At 57.4% G+C, this 22464-nt stretch overlaps 2 protein-coding genes across 3 annotated transcripts in view; one reads left to right on the forward strand and one right to left on the reverse strand.

Annotated features, from left to right (window-relative positions):
• Window positions 1-1234, forward strand: part of PTGER1 (prostaglandin E receptor 1) — a 3509-nt gene extending 2275 nt beyond the window's left edge. Inside the window, exon 2 of the mRNA XM_034998326.1 lies at window positions 494-1234. Coding sequence (XP_034854217.1) covers window positions 494-760 — 267 coding nt within the window. The 3' untranslated portion in view covers window positions 761-1234. The remainder of the gene's footprint in view (window positions 1-493) is intronic.
• Window positions 1235-1468: 234 nt separating this feature from the next.
• The window catches only part of PKN1 (protein kinase N1), a 21691-nt gene continuing 695 nt past the window's right edge, over window positions 1469-22464 (reverse strand). Inside the window, exons 1-22 of one of the 2 annotated variants that reach the window (XM_034998327.1) lie at window positions 19582-19635; window positions 18320-18623; window positions 17260-17411; window positions 15974-16109; window positions 13414-13559; window positions 12903-13116; window positions 11883-12077; window positions 9961-10070; window positions 9722-9865; window positions 7890-7965; window positions 7665-7806; window positions 7482-7575; window positions 5224-5303; window positions 5071-5146; window positions 4896-4987; window positions 3524-3700; window positions 3267-3329; window positions 3070-3146; window positions 2735-2877; window positions 2344-2451; window positions 2184-2264; window positions 1469-1749 (exon numbers count right to left, since the gene is read on the reverse strand). In XM_034998327.1, coding sequence (XP_034854218.1) covers window positions 1546-1749; window positions 2184-2264; window positions 2344-2451; window positions 2735-2877; window positions 3070-3146; window positions 3267-3329; window positions 3524-3700; window positions 4896-4987; window positions 5071-5146; window positions 5224-5303; window positions 7482-7575; window positions 7665-7806; window positions 7890-7965; window positions 9722-9865; window positions 9961-10070; window positions 11883-12077; window positions 12903-13116; window positions 13414-13559; window positions 15974-16109; window positions 17260-17411; window positions 18320-18623; window positions 19582-19620 — 2853 coding nt within the window. In that variant the 5' untranslated portion in view covers window positions 19621-19635 and the 3' untranslated portion in view covers window positions 1469-1545. Of the gene's footprint in view, window positions 1750-2183; window positions 2265-2343; window positions 2452-2734; window positions 2878-3069; window positions 3147-3266; window positions 3330-3523; window positions 3701-4895; window positions 4988-5070; window positions 5147-5223; window positions 5304-7481; window positions 7576-7664; window positions 7807-7889; window positions 7966-9721; window positions 9866-9960; window positions 10071-11882; window positions 12078-12902; window positions 13117-13413; window positions 13560-15973; window positions 16110-17259; window positions 17412-18319; window positions 18624-19581; window positions 19636-22464 lie in introns of those variants that run through there. The other variant, XM_034998328.1, reaches the window with a different exon arrangement.

The following is a 22464-nucleotide window of genomic DNA, read 5'->3' on the forward strand; positions in this document are numbered from 1 at the left end:
CCAGTCAGGAGAGACAGCCCTTTGGCCTCTCTCTCTGACATCCCATCCCCTCCACCCCGTCCCCTGCTCTTATCCCACCTGGGGTCTTTGTAGTTCACGCTACCCAGGCAACCTTCCTCCCAGCCCCACTCCGCTAGACCCGGATGCTTCATTCCCTAGCCCCTTCCACCAGCACCCCGCCCCGTTTCTCTTCTCCCCTTGGTCCCCAGTCCTTCAGGATACCTGGGACTTCTCTCCCTTTTTGCTGGAGCCCCCACTCACGGAAGGCCTTTGCTTCTGCCACGCCTTCTTCGCCCCTCCTTCCGTAGTTCGTTCTGACGAAGACTTCTGAGTCTCCCCCACCCCCACCCCCACCCCGCCTCCGCCGTGAGCCTCTGCTCCTCCTCACAGCTCCCTTGGCCTCCCGCCACGCTCGCATCCATCCCAGCCCCACCCTTGGCCAGTCCCCTTCTCTTTACACCTGCCCCACCGCTCACACCGGCTTCTCCCGCAGGTGTTAGTGGTGCTGGCCGTCGGGGGCTGGGGCTCCAGCTCCCTGCAGCGGCCGCTGTTTTTGGCTGTGCGCCTCGCTTCCTGGAACCAGATCCTGGACCCCTGGGTGTACATCCTGCTGCGCCAGGCGGTGCTGCGCCAACTGCTTCGCCTCCTGCCCCCGAGGGCCGGCGCCAAGGGCAGCCCTGCGGGGCTGCGCCTAACCAGGAGCGCCTGGGAGGCCAGCTCGCTGCGCAGCTCCAGGCACAGTAGCCTCAGCCACCTGTAGGCGAGCCAGGAGTCCCAGCGGCTAAGTCGGACCACCCCGGGCTGGGCCCAGGACCGCAGCGCGGAGCCTTCAGGGAATAAAGCCATTTTGCGGACCTGCGCAGGCATGTGTGGGGTCGGGGTTGCAGCACCCCTGTGGCCGCGCGGGGGCGATAGAGGTGCCGCCTGAGCCTCCGGGGTGTGCAGTTCTGGGACCTTCCACGCAGAGGCGCGGGGAGGCCGGACGCGGAGCGGGAGCCGCTGGAGCATGCGCAGAATGCCACGGTCCCAATCCCAGCTCCCGGGCTGTGTCGAGGGCAGAGCAGCCGAGCGGGAGTCCGAGGCGCTTTTTGCTCCTACCGCCCGCCAGGGCTGACCCTAGCAACAATTCTCTCATTGTGGCCCTGAGCTCCTCCAACACATCCCCAAGGCCCTACCCCCAAACCACACCCCAGCAGGGCCTCGAAACTCCAGTGTCCCTAAACACAACTCCCAGCCTGTCCCATCTCAGCCCGCCCACGCTCCCCACCCTAGTAAGAGCCCGGAGTCCCCACCTTCCCTTAACCCTCATCAAGTGACCCCCACACCAGAACCCAGGGCATCTCCCCGTCACTCCCTATGCCCCTGGCCACCCACTGGATCAGCCCCCACCAACTCTCCCCATTTCCAAGTACACGACCCCGCCCCGCCCCGCCCCGCCCCCATTACTGCACACAGAGGAGCCGAAGGATGCATGGATGGGGCAAACCCCAAAGGCCTTTTTAAAAACTACTGAGAGCTTGGTCAGGGCAGGGGCAGGCGAGAGGGCTAGCAGCCGCCGGCCACGAAGTCGAAGTCCTGGAAGGCTGCCTGCTCTGTGGCCGTGAGGGGCCGCGCGTCGCGGGGCGGGCTCAGCGTGGGGGCCTCCCCTGTGAACTCCTCGTCGAAGTTGCTGACATCAGTGCGGCCTGACAGCGTGGGCACGAAGGGAGGTGGCAAGCGCCGGGCCAACAGAGTGTCCCAGCCCAGCGTCTAAGAGGGGGAGAAGGGGAAGAGAGAGGAAGAGGTCAGCGTGGTGGGGGAGAGGTGCAGACTGCAGGAGGGGCCAGCCCCTCGTCGCCCGCCCAGCCCTGCATCTGTGGCGATTAGCATAGGGGTCACAACACAGAGGGGTCAAGTGGGGGGCTGGGGGCCCAGTAAGGATGACAGTGTGAGTATGGGGAGCCCCGGCGTGGGGGAGAGGGAGCCTGGGTTCATACACATGGCAGTGGCCCCACCAGGCCAGCCTGGAGTAGGTGTGGGTGTAGGAGGGTCAGCGGGTGTGAAGGAGCGGGGAGGAAATAGAGATGATAATGTTGGAGGGGAAGTGACTAGATCTTGGTAGGGGAGAAATGAATAGGCCCTGGGGGTGGGGGGATGACCAGGTCTCTGGTGGGGAGTTGGCCAGGCACTTGGGGTGACCTCACCCTATAGAAAGGCTGCTTTTTCACATCCTCTGCATCCCTTTCGCTGGATCCCAACCTCCGCTCTGGATTCCTTCGCAGCAGCTGGGGGAAGGAGAGGTGTCAGTCTTCCCCTTCCTGGCCCCAGAGCCCCTGCCCAGGCCCAAGTAGGGGGGGTCCTCACCCTGCGCATGATGCCAATGGCTTCAGCTGACAGGAACCGTGGGTAGCGAACCTCATCATTGACTATGCTGTCAAACACCTCCTCCTCGTCATCCCCTGGGAATGGGGACTGGGGACAGGGAGAGCCAGGATGAATTAGGCCCCTCCTCCTGGCCACTCCCCTCCCAGCCCCACCTGAGCCCTCTGCTTCCAGCACACCTTCACCTGGGTGCTGGCTGATGTGGGAAGGTAAGTACCCCATTTTACAGATGCAAAAATTGAGGCTAGGGAGGCAAAGCCAGCTGTCCCCATCACACAGCACATGGAGGCACCGTTTGATCCCACCCCTAGGCACAAGCAGTTTCCGGCATGATCCCAGGGTCAGGCAGGGTAAGGGCAGCCTGGGGCCTCACCTCGCCAACCAGCATCTCATAGAGCAGCACGCCCAGCCCCCACCAGTCCACAGCCCGCGTGTAAGATGTGTCTGTCAGCACCTCGGGGGCCAGGAACTCCGGGGTCCCACAGAATGTGCTGGTCCGGTCCCCATAGCCCATCCCTGGGGGCAGTAGGGCCATGTGAGGTTATGTGGGGAGGGAGGCTCCCAGCCCAGCACAGGTGGCCCAGCCAGCCAGCCCCATCCCAGGGTCAGGGTCAGGGGTAACCCAGGTAGGGCTGGGGACTCCATTCCCTCCCCCACTCTGTCTAATCCCCAGAGGCCAGCCCTTCAAATCCCAGCCCCGCCCCTCACCCTCCTTGCAGAGGCCAAAGTCTGCGATCTTGACATAGCCCTCGGTGTCCAGGAGCAAATTGTCCAACTTCAGGTCCCTGTGATGGGTTGGGGGGATGTAAAGAGGGATGAGGGGGGGTCTGGGCCCTGCCTGAAGCCTGAGGGCCCCCAGTGGGCAGCGCGTGCATACAGGAGCACATACACGCAAGGGCACACACCTGTACACGATCTTGTGTTCGTGGAGAAACTGCAAGCCCAGCACCACACAGGCTGAATAAAAGCTGCAGAGAGAAGCTGGTGTGACGGAGCCAGGCCTCCCAGCGAGGCGCGCAGGCCACGGAAGCCTGGCCCCCACATCCTCGAAAGCTCCCCCATCACCCCCCGAAACTCCAGGAGGCTCGGGGGGAGGGGGAAGCGGGGCCGAAGGGGGCTGCCACCGCCTGTTGGGGGTTGAGGCGCGGGCGGGGGAGCTCACACGGCACGCGGCTCGGAGAACACGTCACTGTGGATGTGCAGCATGAGATCCCCGCCCGCCGAGTACTCCATCACGAAGCACACGTGCTCTGGCGTCTGGAAACAGCCGAACAGGTTCACCAGGAACGGGTGTCCTGCTCTGGTCACTGCTGCCAAGATCCGCTTCTCACACATCAGGCTGGGCAGGGGAGGGGGCGGGGGTCACAGACCACAGCAGCCCCCCACCCCCACCCTCAACTCCCACACTCCCAAGAAGTCCTCGATCGTCAGCTGTTTGCTGAGGACCTCGAGTGGCCGGGCAGCCTTGGGCAAGTTGCTTAATATTTCTGCACCCCAGCAGCTTTGTCTGCTAAACAGGTACCCAGAAGCCACATGTCATCCTAGTAACAGCCCCCCAATATCCCTTTAGGGACCAGCCAGGGTGGGCTAATTGGAGTACCCATTTTCCTGGCCAAGAACTGGTTTGGGAATGGGCAAGCCAAGGTAGTGGGGCTCAATCTCAGGGTTTCTGCTGGAATTATTAAGGAAGAAGGGCTAAAACTAGTGGATGAGCCTTACACTGCTGTGTAGGGGGTCATCTCTGCTCCCATGAGAGAATTGCAAGCAAAGCCCACAAAGAGGGAAGCTGACTGAGAGACATCATCTGAGCACCTGGATATAGCCATGCCTGAAGGTAGTCCACCCCTGGACTTTTCGGACCCAGACCAATAAATTCCTCTTTTGCCTAAGCCTATCTGACTTGGGTTCCTGATTGACAAAAGGATGTCAGGAAGATTAGGGACAATCTCGGTGCCTCTGCTGGACCTTTTTACAGGGGGCCAGGTACTGTAGAATGCTCTAGATGCATCCTCTCACTTAATCCACCTAACAACCCTGCAAGAAAGGCATTATTACTCCCCTTTTATAGAGGGCAAGGACAAGGATCAGAAGGGCAAAGTGACTTCCCCAGGGTCTCTAAGCACATTTGTGGGAGGGGTGGGATTTGAACCCATGGCCCTGACCCAAAGCAGAGGCAGGACAATGGTGCCGTGAAGGGTACAGGCTTCAGAGCCTGAGTCCCTAGGTTTGAATCCCCGACCTGCTGCTTACTGGCTTTGTGACTCTGGGCAACTTGCTCAACCTTCCTGTGTCATCAGCAGAATGGGAACAATAACAGTATTTACCTCATAGGGCTGTCGTCGAGAACAAATGAGTTACTGAACATAAAGCGCATAGTGGGTGCTTTCCAAGTTATTCTCTTAAGTACTAGCTTAATAAGTGCCAGTGACTATTATGAATCACTGTCACAGCAGCTCCAGAGAGGGGACTGCCCTGTCTCCCATTTCCCAGAAGAAAAGACTGAGGTTCTCAGAGGGCCTGGGCTGAGTCCCCACCTTTCAACCTCATCTCGGGCCACAATGTCGCCTTTCTTCAAAGCCTTGATGGCGAACAGCTCCCCGTTGGGCCGGAATTCAGAGAGCAGCACCTGGAACCACAGTGGGCAACGATGGCCTTCGTGGCCAGCCTGGGGACTCCCTGTTCCCCCAACTCCTTGCCCCCCAGCCTCACCTTCCCAAAGTGACCCCGGCCCAGCACTGCCAGGAATTTGAAATCCTCGAGGGTCAGAGGTGACTTCCTCAGAGGGCTGTGGAGAGAGGACACTGGTGGGAACAAGAACAGCAGGCAGGGGGGGAGGGGTGGTGAGTGGGGGAGGGGTGTCACCTGCACAGGGCAGGGCCTGGGGTCTCCTGGGTCTCTGAAGGCAGCTCGGGGGTGGTGGCAGTTTCCTGGATCGGGGAACTCTGCAGCAGAGAGAGGGAAATCAGAGGCACTTCATAACCACAATAGCTACCAAGGCTCCCGTCACCTCTCTGACCTCACTTCTCCTCCCACTCTCCGCCCTCTTGTTCACGGCCTTCCAGCCACACTGTCCCTCTCACTGTGCCCTGAACACACCAGGCACATTTCCAGCCCAGGAGCCCAGGCATTCTCTTTTCCCGATATCGGCACGGCTCCTCCCCTCCCCCCTTAGGCATGCATTCGGATGTCACCTTCACGGGTGGTCAGCTGACCATCACAGTAAATAACTAGCAGAACCCCCACCCACCACCGACGGTACACACACATACTCCCTGTCCCCTTTTGCCTTTTTTTTTTTTTTTCCATGCTGTAAATACATTTTATCATTTACCTCCCGATTTCCTCTATGGGTATTTGCCCTAAGAGCGACTTAATGCTTCACACCACATGTGTGCTTGTAACTTTGAAAAGAGTCAAAATTACTATTGCAAATGGGGACACAGGACAACCGGCTCATCATCCCCCAACTGCAGAAACAGTTCTAAAAAGGCAATCAGTCCAAATAGGTGTCTGGTGGGACACACGGGCCTCTTGTGCCCCAGCCACCCTCCCTACAGCCAGCCACCTTAATGATCTCCTGAGTACCTTTCTAGATATATCCTATACCCACACAAGCGAAAGTGACGGAAGAGGCTCCATTTTCCTCGCACCCACTACTGACGATATCCTCATCTTGCCTCCTGGACAATCTGTCTTGGAAATCCCTCTGTGCCAGCCCTGGGAGGCCAGCCTCACTTGTCACAGACATGCACTATCCCATTTCGCCATTTATTTAGCACTGGCTCTCCCACAGATGGACCCTGACCTGCCCACTTCCGCCTACACAAAGCCACTGCGGCGAACTGCCTGGAGGTGCACGTGTGTGAGCGTCCAGGGTTGGAACTCCTGGGTCAAGATGATGTCCACTTTTAGCTCAGCCAGCTATGCCCTCCCAAGGAGATGGAACAACGTGCATGCCTTCCGTTGGCTGCCTGTTTGCCCGCGTCCTGCCGAGCATCTGGTAGTATTAAACTTTTGGATTTTGTCTTGCCCAACTCATCTGAGGATGTAGCTTATTATATTATTATTATTATTATAAATAGAATACAGAAGCATAGACTATTATTTTCATTTTTTTAAAATGAGGTTATCAAATGCACTCAGTGAGCTGGGCCAAGGGGCCTGCTCTTACAAACCTGTCCTCCTGGGTACGTGTCGCATAGGGCGGGGGGTGGGTAAACCAGGTTTTGAACAGTCTGTGAGCTGAGAATAGCTCTTACATTTTTTTTTTAAAGATTTTATTTATTTATTTGAGAGAGAGAGAACACATGAGAGGGGATAGGGTCAGAGGACGAAGCAGACTCCCCGCCGAGCAGGGAGCCCGATGCGGGACTCAATCCCGGGACTCCAGGATCATGACCTGAGCCGAAGGCAGTCGCCCAACCAACTGAGCCACCCAGGTGCCCCAGCTCTTACATTTTTAAAGGGTTGGGGGAAAATCAAAAGGAGAGTGATATTTTGTGATCTGTGAAAGTGATATGACATTCAAACTTCAGTGTCCATCAGTAAAGCTTTACCGGAACCCAGCCATGCCCACTGCGTCTGTACGCATCGTCTACGGCTGCTTTCTACAAGGGCAGTGTTGAGTCGTTGTGACCGAGACTCTCTGGCCCACAAAGCCAAAAATACTGACTCCGTGCCCCTTTATGGAAAAGGCGCACGTGTTGATCTCTGACCTAGATGAAGATACACAACACCACGACCCCGACAGGCTCCCTTGTATCTCCCTCCCATCAATAACCCCCCAGCCAGAGAAAACCACCATCCTGACTTCTATCCTTGAAGTGAGTTTTAAACATGCCTGTTTTACGGGCCAGTGCACAGAGCACAGCAAGGGAGAGCAGCTTGCCGTGGGTCGCACAGCTAAGAACTGGCAGAGCAGGGACATGGACCCAGGTGGCCTGGCTCCTGAGCTCATGTTTTTATTCAGGACAGAGAGTGGGACCCCGCTTCTAGCAGAGATGCGTGACCCAGGGAAGTTCCTGGTGGCCTCTGGGCCTCGAGCTGGGAGAGAGGCCTGGAGGGGAAATCTTTGACCCTGCCCCAGCCAGGCCTCGGGGCGGAAGGAGTGGGACACTCACCAGGCTCAGTGGGCTGGAAGGAGGACCCAGAGGACTCTTCTGGGGCAAGCTATCCAAGTCAGCCCCGAGGTTCAGCTTCTCCACAGATATATCACTGTAGAACAAGGGAGGAGGGGGTGTCTGGGACCCAGCACCCTGGCAAGCAACCAGGGACAGCCCAGACCCCAGGGACCCCCTCCTTACCCTGCGGACCGGGCCTCAGGTCCCGGAGAAGCCCCAGGGCTGAAGGTGCCCGTGCTCGTGGGATTGGGGATGAGTCTTCGAAGCAGCCGCACCCAGGTGGCGACATCAATGTTCATCTGCCTCGCGCGCTGAAATGCCTTCCCTGGGGAAGATGGGGGCAGGGGCTACCGCTCACGATGCCCCTGGGGCCCCCTGGCCCCTGCCCCACTTTGCCCACCCCCTCACCTTGTTGCTTGGAGAAAATTTTCTTCTGCCTTCGGAGCCGGGGTATCCTCTCGATGACAGGGTTGCGGAAGGTAACCTGGGGAGGGGGCCAATGGGTAAGAACCAACTCCCACCTCTAGGTGGTGGGGAAGCCCTTAGGAGCATAGGCATGCACACCCTTAGGTTTGGGGGTTCCAATCACTGTGGCACCACATCCAAACACAGCATATTAAGAAGTTGGAACATAGTGAGGGGTTATAAAACCAATCCACTGCCTGGTGGGCCACCTCCCAAAGTGCCATCTTAGAAAGGCAAGAGGCAGGCAACCAAGCCCTCCTCCAGGAGTGGGGGGGGGGGGGGGTCTGACCCAACAAGATGTACATGCAACTCCAGCAAGGTCCTACATCATCTAGTGCCTTGATTCCCCAAGTGTGATCCCAGACCAGCAGCATCACCTGGGGACTTGCCAGAAATGCACCTGGACCCACTGTGAATCAGAAACACAAGGGTGGGGCCCCGAAGTCTGTGTTTCAACAAGCCCTCCAGCTGATATGGGGAAGCCACTGGTCTAGCTAAATTCTCCCAACTCCGAAGCATCTTCTAGAAGGTGCTAAAGTCACAGAACTGTGTGACTTTATGTGTGTCTGATATGGTTGCCACTAGCCACATAGGCCATTTGAATTCAGTAAAATGTAAGTAACATTAAAACTTTAGGTCCCAGGTCACCCTAGCCAGGCTTCAGTGGCTGGCCTCTAATATGTTGGACAGTGCACATATAGGACATTTCCACCTACAACAGAATGCAACTATTGTAGATTCATCCACAACAGAATTCTAGAAAGTTCTATTGGCTGGCACTTGGGGGAGGTGGAAAAACCAAACAGAATGCTGTAAGTGAACCTTGAGGGTGAGCAGGACTGCTTCAGAATTCACCCCCCCCACCACCACCCTTCCTGCTTGGTTTTGGCCGGTCTTCCTAACGGAAGAACAGTTTCACTGCCCTGCCCCTGAAGTCAGCCCTTCTCCCGCTCTTTTCCTTCAGTGGTCCTCAGTTATGAGATCCCGTCAGAATTCCCACATGGAGACATGGATATGTAACAGGGCACACATATATGTTAGGGGAACATTTAAGAATTTTTTAAGACAATTTTGGCTGGATGAGGGGAGCCAGTGGCTTTCCTACCCTGCCTCTGTTTCCTCCTCTGTCGGATATGACTAATGACGATCCCTCCTGAATTGGGTCGAAGTGGGTCATTGTGAGGATTAACACGTTAATGCCGGCAAAGCTCGTAGGACGGGGCTTGGCTCACACCACAAGGGGTTGGGTAGGAATGTTATTTAGATTGTGGGTTCTCAACCAGGGGACAGTGGTGCGATGTCTGGAGACATTTTTGATTGTCACAACTTGGGGGAAGGGTGGTGCTGGTTTCCTGTGGGTGCAAACCAGGGATGCTGCTCAAAACCCCACAGGGCAACTGAGAATGATCCAGCCCACCAGGGCACACTTGTCCATGGTGCCAAGGGCGGGACACCCCGATTTAGACCTTGACCCTGACACCACTGCAGAAGGAATTTCTCTCTACCGGACTGTGGCTCTGATAACAATCTTCTTGACATGTCACCAGGTTTCTCTTTTTGTTTTGGCTTGGCAAAATTTTGCCAATTTTTTTTTTTTAATTTCTTCCCTCAGAACAAAACCAATCCCAGCTTAAGTGGTGTCCCTGATGTAACTAATTATGTGTATTTTTCTATCAAGGTTCAGAGACCAATCCAAAACACATCTTCCCCTTCTAGGAAACTGGGAGCAGGAGACACAAGAAGTGTTTTCACAGGGTCAGGGGTCGGGGTTGTACCTCAGCCACCAGGCAGCCCTGGGGTTCCATGTCCAGCTGCACCTCATGCCTCTCGTTGTCCAAGAAATCCTCCAACTTCAGGAATTTGAGGGCACACAGGCCCCGTTGGTCCCGCCAGAACACGGCCAACTCCAGTTCCCGAGCCTTGAGGGAGGGGAAGTGGGCCACCATTTGGGGCTGCCAGAGGTCCAGAACCCCTCCTCCTCCTCCAGGCTCTGCCATCCCCCCACCTAGCTCACCCTTTCCAGCTCCAGGGTGAAGCTCTGGTCCCAGGCATTGGGGCCACACGGCTTCCAGGATGTCTGCCCCACCACTGTGTTATCCAGCTTGAGCACAGTGCTAACTTCGCCTGGAATGAGGGGGGGAGGAGGGTGTCAGAAAATGTTTGGAGTGCGGGGGAGCATAGCTCATATCTTAGTAAAGAAATCCTTTACCTTTATCCAGAATGCAAATTCTGCCATGCTACCCTGACAAATCTTTATGGTTTTGCCTTTCACCACAAGGCGTTTAACCAGCTCCCAGTGGATTTCTGTGTATGGTGTGAGGTAGAGATCCAAATTCACTTTTACTTTATATGCAACTTCCAGCAATATACTCCTAAGAATTTACCCTGGAAAAATGCATGCAGATATACATCGGGAGGGTGCCTGGGTGGCTCAGTTGGTTAAGCGACTGCCTTCGGCTCAGGTCATGATCCTGGAGTCCCTGGATCGAGTCCCACATCGGGCTCCCTGCTCGGCAGGGAGTCTGCTTCTCCCTCTGACCCTCCCCCTCTTGTGCTCTCTCTCTCTCTCAAATAAATAAATAAAATCTTAAAAAAAAAAAGGTATACATTGAGAGATATATATGGCCCCAAAATAGAAATATCTACTAATAGGAGAATTAATATATAAACTATACTGTAGTCTTATTAACTGATATTCAACTATTACTATATTTTACTTTAAAAAGCCCCAACAATTTGATATGGCTCAGTCTAAGACAATGGGCTATTAGACAGGAGTTAAAATGAATGAATGAACTATAGCTTCGTGCAGTGACGTGGATAAGTCTCCCAAACAGAGTTAAATGAAAGAAGCCATTACCATGCAATACATTCTGTATGATTCCACGTATATAAAGTCCAAACACCAGGCAAGATTAAATTATGTTGTTTTGAGATGTACAAAGATGCTAAAACTACAAAGAAAAGCAGGGAAATGATAACCATATATTGGGACAGTAGCTAGCTCTGGACAGAGGAAGGGACTACAATGGGGAGGAGGGGCAAGGGTGTTTCCAGAGAGTTCTATTTCTTGACGTGGGTGGTGGTAACATGGGTGTTTGCTCCATTGTTATTCTTTCCACATACTTTTTTGTACGTATTAGGTTTTTAAAATTGCGGTAAAATTCACATAACATAAAATTTACCATTATAATCACTTTTAAGTGTACAATTCACACTGTTGTACAATTACACCACCATCCATCTCCAGAACCTTTTTCACCTTCCTCAACTGAAACTCTGTCCCCATTAAACAACAATTCTCTGTTCTTGCCCCCCCCTTTTCCCCTCCCCCTTCTTCCATCTCTATGAACTGGACTACTCTAGGTACCTCCTAGAAGTGGACTCATACAGCACTTGTCTTTTTGTGACTGGCTTATGTCACTCCGCATAATGTCCTCAGGTTCATCTGTGTGGTAGCCTGGGTCAGAATGCCCTTCCTTTTGAAGGCTGACTACCAACCACCCCACTGCGCACACATATCACATTTTATCTGTTCGTCCGTCAACGGACACTCGTGTTGCTGCCACATTTTGGCCATTGTGAATAAGGCTGCCAAGGACATGAGTGTCCAGATATCAACTTAAGTCCCTGCTTTCAACTCTTTTGGGTATGTACTCAGAAGTGGGATCGCTGATCATAGGGTAATTCCATGTTTAATTTTTTGAGGATCTGCCATAACGTTTTTTCACAGCAACCGAACCATTTTACATTCCCAACAGCACTGCAGAGGGTTCTAATTTCTCCACATCCTCCCTAACACTTATGTTTTTTTGTTTTTTTTAACAGAATCCATCCTACCGACTATAATATACTAGTTTTTTAAAGTGTTATGAGTGTGTGACATCCCAGGATCCCCACGGCATCTCATCCCTCCAGGCCTCAATGCCCACTCACTGATGTTCTCGGCTTCCACTTTGAGGCTGCTCCGGCCACTGAGGCTCCCACTTCGGCTGTAAAGGCCCCGGGCTGGGCGGCTCAGGAAGGTGGTGCGGCTGTCAGGGGTCCCGGGCCCCCCCACTGAGGGTGAGGGGCTCCAGGGGATGCTCTCTGGAAGGTCCTTGCAGCCTACCACACGTACCTCCAGGGTTCCTGAGGGAGGGGCAGGCTCAGGGGGCGGCCACAGCTGGGCCAGGCCAAAGGGAGGGGAAGTGGGCATGTCCAGAGGTGGCCAGCATACAGGTGGGAGTTGGTGAGAGACAATCAGGGTGGACTGATACTGGTATCAGATCAGATCAGGATCTGATACTGGGATGGCTGTGCCCAGAAGTGAGAAGTGGGGCAAGGGGGAGGGGCGAGGCCGGGGTGGGCCAGGCTGGGGAGGGGCTCTGAATGCTTGGGATTTAGTGACAGAAGATAGGTTTAAGGCATAGGTTGATGATCAAGGCAATGGGGAGTCGGGTTGGACTAGGGGGTCCAGGGTAGGATTCAGGGAGCTGACCTGAGGTTCAAGATGGGGGTAGGGGTCTACGGTAAGGCTGGTCTAAGGGAGAAGTAGTGGCTGAGGGCGTCTAAGGAGGGAGCACCTGGCTGGCTTCGGGGTGGGGGGCAGACAATGGCTCAAGGTGAGGGTTCTGTGAGTGAGGGGTTGTGGGACTGGGCTGGGGGGCTATGGCTGGAGGAAAAAACGGCCAGGTAGGGAGAGGTAGTGATGGGGACATGGTGGGCATGGGGGCAAGAGGCCAGAATCAGAGGGCAAGCTGGGACCAGAAGTCCAGAGTGCATGGGGCTGTCTGGCCTAGGGAGATGGGACCCAGGGCTACAGGGCTGTGGTGAATGGAGGATGGAGGAACAGTAGGATGGGAGTCCAGGGGTAGGGAGAGCAGAGATCTAGGTTAGGGGTCTCAGGACTTGGTGGAGAGGTCGAGAGTACAGAGCTGCGTAGGTGGGGTCTGGGTGGGGGAGGTGGGGACCCACCTGTGAGAGGCGCGGGCTTGCACAGGGTGCTATAGTGCGTGGGGGGGAAGGGCCCAGCCAGGCGAGCACTGAAGGCTGCAGACGAGGCCGCAGCAAGCTCCTCGCGTAGCAGCCGCCCCTTCGGATGGTCTGCGGGCAGCTCCCCGAGCCGCCGCTCCAGCGCCTCCCGCAGCAGTCCCAGCTTCTGGTTGGACTCCGTTAGCTTCTCCTGGGCCTGTAATGGGAGGAACAGAATGGGGCTGGGGATGGTGCCTGGCTAAGTCTTACCTGGCCCAAGCCCTCAAACCTTCTGGGTCCTATCCCTGGGCTCCCCAGAAAGCTAGGCCCCGCCCCTGGCTGATGCCCCACCCCTGGACAAGGTCCCGCCCCACCGAGGTCCCACCCCTTGCTGAAGCCTCACCCCTCAAGGCCCTCCTGCCAATTCCCGCCCCTGTGCTGAGGCCCGCCCCCGCCAAAGGCCCGCCCCTCACCGAAGCCCCACCCCTCGCCTCGCTGAAGCCCCACCCCTCACCTCGCTGACCGCCTTGCGGTCCGGGGCCTTGGCTGCGCTGAGCAGGCGGAGCACGTTCTTGGCACCCTCGGCCACGGCGTGCTCCACTCGGAAGTGGTGCCTCAGCTCCTCAATGCGCAGCTCCACGGCCCCCAGGTCTGGACTCCCTGTGGGCGGGGGGCGCCAGGCGGTGAGGCCAGCCTAGACCCAGGTCCAACCACCCCAGCCCCAGACATGCACTCAGGCGCAGGAACAGGCACTGGCGACAGATAGACCACCACCAAGCTGCATCACGTTTTTCCCAAGCGAGGGGTCACGGTCAGTCACACTTCCACCCAGATGCAATCACTCTTTTTCCAAACACCCACAGGGACCATCCCAGGGACAGAGCTGGGCTGTCACACAGGGACAGTCATAGACACAGGTACACTATCAACACAGGCTCAAAGGACAGACGTGTTGGCAGGGTCCCATTTCATCCCCAGGGACTGTCACAGGGACACTATGGCCATCTGGACAGCCAGAAGGAGACAGTCACACAGGCACAGGGACACATGCAAAATCACAAACGCAACTGCCCTTCGATTCAGCAATCCCAGGTCAGGAACCCTACCCCCCAGAAACACCTCTGCACTTGACACATGTACATGGGTATTCACTGCAGCCCTCTTTCTCAGAGCAAAAGATTGGAAATAACCCGTTTCTTGCAGGCGGAGCCCTGGTGAGTGAATGTGGCCGTCCACAGGTGAAATATAAAGCAGTTGGGAGAACAAGGGCACCGTCACACAGAGATCATCACACTGTCACTCGCAGGGTAACAGCATCACTTTGCCACCAGGGTAGCACGCTGTCCCCCACAGGCAGAGGAACACACACTCTCACAAGATACAGTCACGCCGCCACACAGGGACACTGTCACAGGGCAGAGGGACATGATCACAGGACACAGACATCCTTATGGGACGCGTTTACACGGTGGCAAAACTCCTGGGCCTCTAACTCCAGCGCCGGGAGAATCATGATCACACTGGCACATGGCTAAGGCACAGGGACAGGCAAAGAAATGCCATCACACTGTCACACAGGCAGGGCAGCATCACCGATACCCACGGGCTCAGAGACCCAGTGGTGCAGGGAAACAGACTGGCTGTGTCCCAGTACGAAGCCCCAGGGACACAGCCATGGCCCAACATAGGATGGCCACAGTCACCCAATGGCACAGGGTGGGCATGAGGACACACTGGTACCAGAGGCACAAGGCGTGGCCACACTATCCACGGCTGTAGGTTCCAAGGACAGTCTCCCTGTCCTGGACGTTGACCCCGACTCAGACCCTGGCACTCCGTCAGAGAGAGCCACGTTGTCACTCACAGGTATGTGACACTCACCGAGGCACCGAGAGCATAGGCACAGCGTCACCGGAACCCTGATATCCGGCGGCACATCGTCTTACAAACACAGTCACACTCTCACTCCCAGGCCTGCTGTCCCATGTGCCCAGATAGTCACCGAGACTCTTACGGAGACAAAGTCGCACCAGGAGTCAAGCTTACGCTGGCACCCAGAGGCACAGGGACATGATGACGCCATCGTATACGGTCACTGAGAAGCCCATCATGTCGGTATTCCCAGTCCAGGGGAACCATCACACCGACCCCTCCCCTACCCCAAAGACACACGCTGTCATCTGGGTTACAGACCCCACTGCTCTGGGCTGAATGTTTTTGTTCCAAAATTCATGTACTGAGACTCAACCCCAAATGTGACGGCATTAGGTGTCAGGAGGTGGGGCCTTCGGGAAGAGATCAGGTCCTGAGGATGGAGCCCTCGTGAGTGGGAGCAGGGCCCTTGTAAGGGAGGCTCCAGAGAGCCCCTCCAGCCTCCCGCACGGGAGGGCACACACAGCGAGAGAGAACGCAGCCGTCCACGGGCCCAGAAGAGGGCTCTCGCCAGACACTGGTCAATGTCACATTACTACCCGCACACACGAGGAGCACAGTGGCTGTCACCCTTGCACACAACACCTCAAATCCTGTCACCAATTCAGGTGGACAATTAGCTTGAGACGCCCCCAGGCACTCGCATGCAGACGCTCCCATGGGAATGGACACGCATGGTGGACACCCACAGTTCTACACAGCCGGGGCCGACATGGCAAGGCGGCCACCTGGTCCAGGTCCAGGGGTCCGCAATGTCTTTTCCTAAAGAGCCAGGGAGTGGGTATTCTCAGCTCAGCGGAACGCACGGGCTCCGCGGCCCCTGCTCGCGCTGCTGTCGTGCGTAAGAGCAGCCTTCGGAGCCAGGCAAGGAACAGACGTGGCTGTGTGTCAGTAAACCTTTATTTACACAAGTAAAAAGGCAGTGGCAGCTTTGGGCCCCGGGCTGTGGTTTGCCAGTACCTGACCCAGTGCAGACCTTCCACGGGACAAAACAGGCAACGGGCCCAGAGCCGGTCGGCGGTGGGTGCGGTCAACCTGCGTGGCGCAGCGGCCCCCTCCCTGCTCAGGAAGCGTTCGCTTACGGGGCTGGGGGCTGCGCTCCGCCCGGCGGGGTGCAGGCTGTCTGGGCGCGAGGGGCTCACCTTGGGCCTCGTCCGGGGCTGCCTGGCTCTCCAGCTGTCCGGCCTGCAGGGCGCGGCGGAGCTGCATGCGGATGATGTCGATCTTGGTCTTACTGTCCTGCAGCATCTGCTGGGCCGTCAGCAGCAGCTTCCGGTCCTGGAGGCGGGGACGGGCGGTGAGGGCAAGGCTAGGGACCCGGGGTCGGACCGCTGGCCCTCTGGCCACACTGCGCACGCGGTGCTGACGGTGTCACAGAGTAGGATGTGCGGGTGTGACCGCAGGAATGTCCATGCATTCCTGCGTGTGTCGAGGGGAGAGGCGGCCCACGGCACCGGAACCCCCGCCACCTAACACCCGGCTACCTCCAGGAAGGCCCCCCACCCCCCACCCCCCACCCCGGGCCTGTGCCCTCATCTGCAGCGATGGGAGTCGGAACGGCACCGGCCGCCACTGGGCTGAGGGCTGAAGGAGCTGACCTGCGTGCAGGGCTCCCAGCCGTGCCTGGCGTCGGGACGCTCTGTGTTCGAGAGCTGCCATACGTGTGGCACACGTGTGGGTGAGGGTGCCCTGCTGACTGCAGCCACATAGGTGAGTCCGAGGGGGACGGGGTGGGTGTGTGCGACAGCCTGCAGTCAGTGGCGCCCAAGGACACCGGGACTGGGGTGTGGGGGTGTCTGTGCGCCAACTCCAGTCTCTGGGTGTGAATCGCACGGTCTGTGTGTGTGTCCAGGTGTGCTGCTGGCCTGTGCCATGTGTCCTGGGTGTTATACGATGGTGCGTGTCTCTGTGTCTAGAGGTGGCCGGGGTGCTTCTCCTCCACGTGTCTCTAAGCGCCGTCACGCCGACGCCGTCTCGGGATGGTACGACAGCGCATGTGTATGCCGAACTGTTGATACGACTCTGTGCGTCTCTAGATGCTGCTAGAACCGTGGGTGTGTCTCTGGATGTTAGGATGATAGCACGTGTGCATCTAAGTGTTGGCCTGACTATGTGTATGTGTGTCAGAGAGAGGCCACCAGCAGAGGCTGAAAGCTGCCCTAACTGTGGACATCCCTCGAGTCTCCGGGGTAACTGAGTGAGGGGGGGACAGCCTCTGCTTTGTGTCTAACACCACACACAGCCATCCTGTTTCTCATATGCCCCCACAAGCTGCCCACACCCCAGTCCTGCCTCCGAGTCACCCGTCAGTCCCTCTGTCCCCACCCCAGAGGGCCCCAGCTTCCCAAGGGGCAGGTGGATGTAGGTGGCACCCCGGTTCCCACCCCGCAGCCCGTCATCTGCTCCCCGGTGTGCACGCTGCCCCTACCTTGGTGCTGCCGTTGCTGTATGTCTGGATCATGTTTTCTGCCCCCTGCTTCACCTTCAGCTCGATGGCCAGCTGCTTCTCCAGGCCGGCCACGCGGCTCAGGTTGGTGGCTGAGCAGGCCTGGCTACCTGCACCAGGGGACTGGGGGGCATCTAAAGAGGGGCGGGTGGGACAGACTCACAGCGGCCCTCACCTCCGTCTGCCTACGAGGCTTTGCCCACCTGAAAGGATCCACCCTCTGCCCAGCCTGGGTTCTGCCCCCAAGGCCAGGGACAGGAGGAAATGAGGACTAGGGCCCAGAAGGTCCCCCCACTCCAGCCCTCCCAGGGAAACCCCCTGAGCCGTGGGACAGGACCAGCAGGAATGAGTGTGGGCAAGCATCCAGGTGTACGTGAGTCCTTGGTGTTGGTGTGACTGTGTACAGAAGGTAATGTGCGTCTGTACCGGCCGGACAGCCGTGTGTGTGTGTGTGTGTGCGTGTGTGTGCGCGCACATGCGCACGGTCCTCTGGGTGCTGGGCGGCAGTACGGAGGCCTCTGGGTATTCACACGATAGCGTCTAGGTCCTTGGGTGTTGTCTGGGGGGTGGTGTTGGCTCTGTCAGGGTCTCTGGCTGCTGACGTGATGTGGAGGGGTCTTCAGTCGCAAGATGAAAAGTTCTGTAATCTCTTGCGTGACAATGGGAACCTACCGACCACCACTGAACTGTACACTTAAAAATGATCAATTTTAGGTTACGCATTATTTTTTACCACAATGAAGAATTTTTTAAGTAAATAAAAATTAAAGAAATTTTTAAAAGAATCGTTGGGTGCTGTCCGCATGTCAGTACAACCGTGTGAGTCTTTAGATACTCGTGTGACACTGCGTGGGTCCTTGGGTGTTGTCTGGGGGGTGGTGTGACTGTGCAGACCTTTCTCTGGGTGTCGGCTTTGGTGTTCTTTTCTGGTTGTATGTCGAGGCCGGAGGCTGTCAGGACCCGGTGTGTCTCCCTGGGGATCCGCAGAGACAGGGCTAGCCTTGCTCTGGGAGAGTGGAACCCCCGAGAAGCCCCAGCTCACCTTGGGCAGCGGCCGCGGGGTCAGGCAGCACCACGTGGGCATGCAGCTCCTGGAGCTGCTGGTGCAGCAGGTCAAGCCGGCGGGAGGAGCCGCGCAGCAGCAGCTCCACGGGGCCGAGGCTGCGGCCCAGGTCGGTGGTGGCCCGCCGCAGGTTCTCCGCGCCCTCCTTCAGCTTCAGCTCCTTGCGGATCTCGCGCCGCAGCCGCTCCCGCTCCAGCTCCAGCTGCTGCTGCACCCCAGGAGCCGCCAGGTCCGCACCTGCCAGGCCCAGCTGCTCCAGCAGGGACCAGCTGCGCGGCTCGCTCTGCAGGAGATGGAGCACGGTCAGTGGGGCCGGGGGTCCAGGGTGCGGACCACCACGCTCAGCCAGCTTGGCCTGGCCTCTTCCTGGCCTGGGGGCTTCTGAGACGTACTCTCACCCCCAAAACTGGGGGGGTGAGACAAGGTCCTGTCCCTGCTTCCTCATTCCCCCAAACTGTGAGGTCCCAAGGGCAGGGCCTTCTTCCTTCCCTGTCCCCTCAGACTAGGGGACCCCATAAATACAGTCTTGTCACCCTTCATCTATTCCTTATACAGTAGGATTCTGGAGGACAGGCCCTTGGAGGTCCCCAAGTTCAGGCCCTATCTCCCATTGGCCCCCCAAAACAAGGTCCTGAGAGCATACCCCTCTCCCTTCTGTTGTCCCCCTAAACTAGGAGGTCCCAAGTATAGGCCCCAATTCCCCTCTACTGTCCCTAAAACCAGGTCCCGAGGGCAGGCTCCATTTTCCCCCCCTCGCAGCTCCTCAAACAAGGAAGTATCCGGGGAGGGCTCCGCCCCCCCCCCCCCCCCCCCCCCCGCCAAAAAAAAAATGGGCTTGAAATCCAGACAGCAGGCCCTTTTCCTCTCTGCTATGCCCTCAAACTGGGAGGTGCCAAGGACAGGCCTCATCTTCCCTCTGCTATACCCCCAAACTACGTCCTGAGGACAGGCCCCATCTCTCTCCTGCTGTACCCTCAAAGTAGGAGGTCCTGGGACAAGCGCTGTCTCCCCTCCTCTCATCCTCTATAACTGGATCCTAAAGAGCAGAGCCCTGTCTCCTTCTTTCTCTATTCCCCCGATCTGGGAGCCTCAAAAAACCCCACATATTTCATTTTCAAAACAGAAAACTCCCAAACCCATCTCCTCCCCTTGGTCCAAAATCAAGAGGTACAGAGGGGAGGGCCTCCAGCTTGTGTCACTGGGGTCCTCTTTGCCCCCACCACCCCAACCCCAGCCCCCACCTCCAGCTCCTGGTCCAAAGGGGGATTGGCCTCCGCCATCCTGGGTCCCGGCTGAGGGCCCCGCCCTCTTCCTGAACCTCAGCCCTGCAGGGCCTCTTGACCGCCACTTCCTCTTTCCTGCCAGCTCCCAGCAGCCCCTGCGTGGGGCCAGCTCCGGGGCTCTGGGGCATCTAGGGGACCCTCTCCCTCAGTGCCCCCTCCAGGACTAAGCCTGCTTCTCAGGAGGCAACCAGGGACAGCCCTCGCTCTATGTCCTAGGAGGCTGCTACGGTGTGCACACAACTCACTAGTGTAGACATGGAGACCAGGCTCCCTTGAGTGTATACAGGCTCCAGGGGCTGACCTGGGTGTATACACCCTCTTGTTTACCTACAGGCATGTACACAAAACAGGCAGGCAAATGTGTGCACGGCCCTGTGCCTACCCCATGTACGCTGATAATGCACATGAGTGCTCATATGGGCCGGCCCCCTTCCTGCAGATGCAGGCTGTCCCAACTTCCGGCTTCCTCTCAGTCTGGTCTACCCACCGCTGTGACCACAGCTAGGGCCCACCCAGGCCAGGGGCACCTCCCTGAGGCCCACATCGTGAGGAGACAGTGCCGGAGGACTGGGGTGAGGGTGCCCACAAGCCAGCGGCCCAGTAAAGGCCAAGTGTGACTATTAATAATAAGAGCAGTTATTACGAGCCCCGCCTAGGTCACCTAATGCAAGTCCACAAGGTGGGTGCTGTTATCACCCCATTTTCAAGACAAGGAAACTGAGACCTGGAGTGGTGACATAGCTTGCCCCGAGGCCCCCACAGCCAGCAGGAGGAAGGGCTGGGATTTAAAAGGGGAGTACCCACAATCTGATCACCAGCTAAGTGTCAGGCCTGGCACTAAGTGAGAATCCCCACTGGGAGAACCCGTTTCACAGACAGGAAAGTCGTCGTTGGCTCCCAGCCAACCCGGAGGGCAGCTGCCCCCAGCGAGGTTTAGTGCAGGCCAAGAGTGTCACCCCCACACCCTACCAACCCATCACACGAATCCTGAGCCACTGCCATTATTCTCCCCCATTTTCCAGGCGAGGAAACAGGCTGAGAGAGGTGACAGCAGCAGCTGGGGGTGGGGGGGATCCCCACACACACCTCCAGGGGCCCTGGGCAACATCCAGAAACATTTCTGGTTGTCACAACTGGGGATGGGGAGGGTGTGCTCCTGGCATCTATTGGGTCGAGACCAGGGAGCCTGCTCAACATCCTATGGTGCACAGGATAGCCCCCACCTCAAAGAATGATTCAGCCCCAAACATCAACAGCGCTGAGACTGAGGAACCGTGCATTAAAGGACACAGAATCACACCCTGGGCTGCTGACCATGACCACCAGTAAGGATTTCCTAGCAGCCCCACCTGCAGAGGACAGGCCCATCTACATCTCTCCCTTTGGATAATGAACACCCTCATTGATGAATGCGCCCATTTTTCTGGTGGCAGAACCACAGCTCAGAGAGGCAAAGGCTCTGGGTCCAGGACACACAGTGAGAAAGTGACAGAGCTGGAATTTAAACCCAAGTTCACCTAATACTACCAGCTGGTGACCCGTCCCCGCCCATCACCCAGCCCCATTCCATCCTTAGCAGGCAGAGCAGGGTACAGCCAGGATCCAGCCAGCTCAAATAGGGAAAGTCCAGGCAGAGAGGAATAGAAGCTGAGGCCTGAGAATACCCAGAGCAGGGAGGGAAGGAGGGAGGCCCAGCCTCCTGGGTTCTCTTCCCTTGGGTGACTCACTCCTACCCAGAGGGCAGGGGTCACCCGTGGGCCAGCAAGGCAAACCCATGATCAGGAGCCCGGCCCAGCCCTGGAGAATCCCTCCTCCCCCACTTCCCACCATGGCACACGAGACCCAGGTCCAGAGGGTCCACCTCCCAGAATCCCCCCCTTCCCAGAGCAGCCAGGGACCTAGACCCTCACGTCCGGAGATTTCAATGCTTTGGGCGTTTCCGGAATCTGGACAGGACATCCGTTTGCCGGACACAGAACAGACAGCCATACGTCGGGACAGACAGAGGGACAGGGTGGCAGGCCCAAGCAGGCACAAGAAAGGGATGACCAGGAGGGGGAAAGAGAGTGGGGAAGAGATGGGGGGGGTGACCACAGCACAGGTCCAGCCTCATTCCAGGAATCACAGCCTCCACCCGGGTCATGTTTCACACATGCCAAGTGCATGCATGCGCCGGAGGATTCCTGTAGAGCCCTTCCAGGGCTGGGGGTAGAGGCAGAAACCCCAGCCCACCCCAGCCCCAAGGTCTGACCTTATGTGATCGGCAACACCAGATACGCCCAGCTCCACGGCAAGGCTGACAGGCCATCAGCAGGACTGGGGTGGGGGACAAGGGAGCATGGGGGAGACACAGAGGGGATGGGGGCAGGTGCAGAAGGAGACGAAAACCCAGTTACACAGCAACCACAGGACAACGAAGGGATTTTGAGGACACCAGAGGCACAGGATGTGCCTCGATTCTGAACCAAAGCTCAGAAGTCACCCTGGCCTTGCTTGTCACAGATGTGGAAGGTGAGTCCAAGGCTGTGATGTTCACAAGGTGGTACATTGAGAACCTGGCTGGTGGCAGGTTGGTGCCAGGCTGTGTGTGTGTGCCTGCGTGTGTGTGTGTTGGGGGGGGGTGACCCAGCCCTGCCACCCATGCGCAGGTAGGGTTCCAGGTACAAGAGAATCCCCCGTCTGGGGTAAGGTTCCACCTGGCAGCCCTGACGGTGGCCGTGTGGGTCCCCCATTTCTCAACCTAATGAAGTGACTCGGGCACTTCCGCCAACAGGTGCCAATCTGGGTGGCGTCGGGACCATCATAAAGCTCAGTCTGAAGGCGGGGGGGGGGGGGGGGGGG

The sequence above is a fragment of the Mirounga leonina genome, unplaced genomic scaffold (assembly GCF_011800145.1).
Source record: "Mirounga leonina isolate KUSES-001 unplaced genomic scaffold, KU_Mleo_1.0 Mir_94, whole genome shotgun sequence".
Taxonomy (NCBI): domain Eukaryota; kingdom Metazoa; phylum Chordata; class Mammalia; order Carnivora; family Phocidae; genus Mirounga; species Mirounga leonina.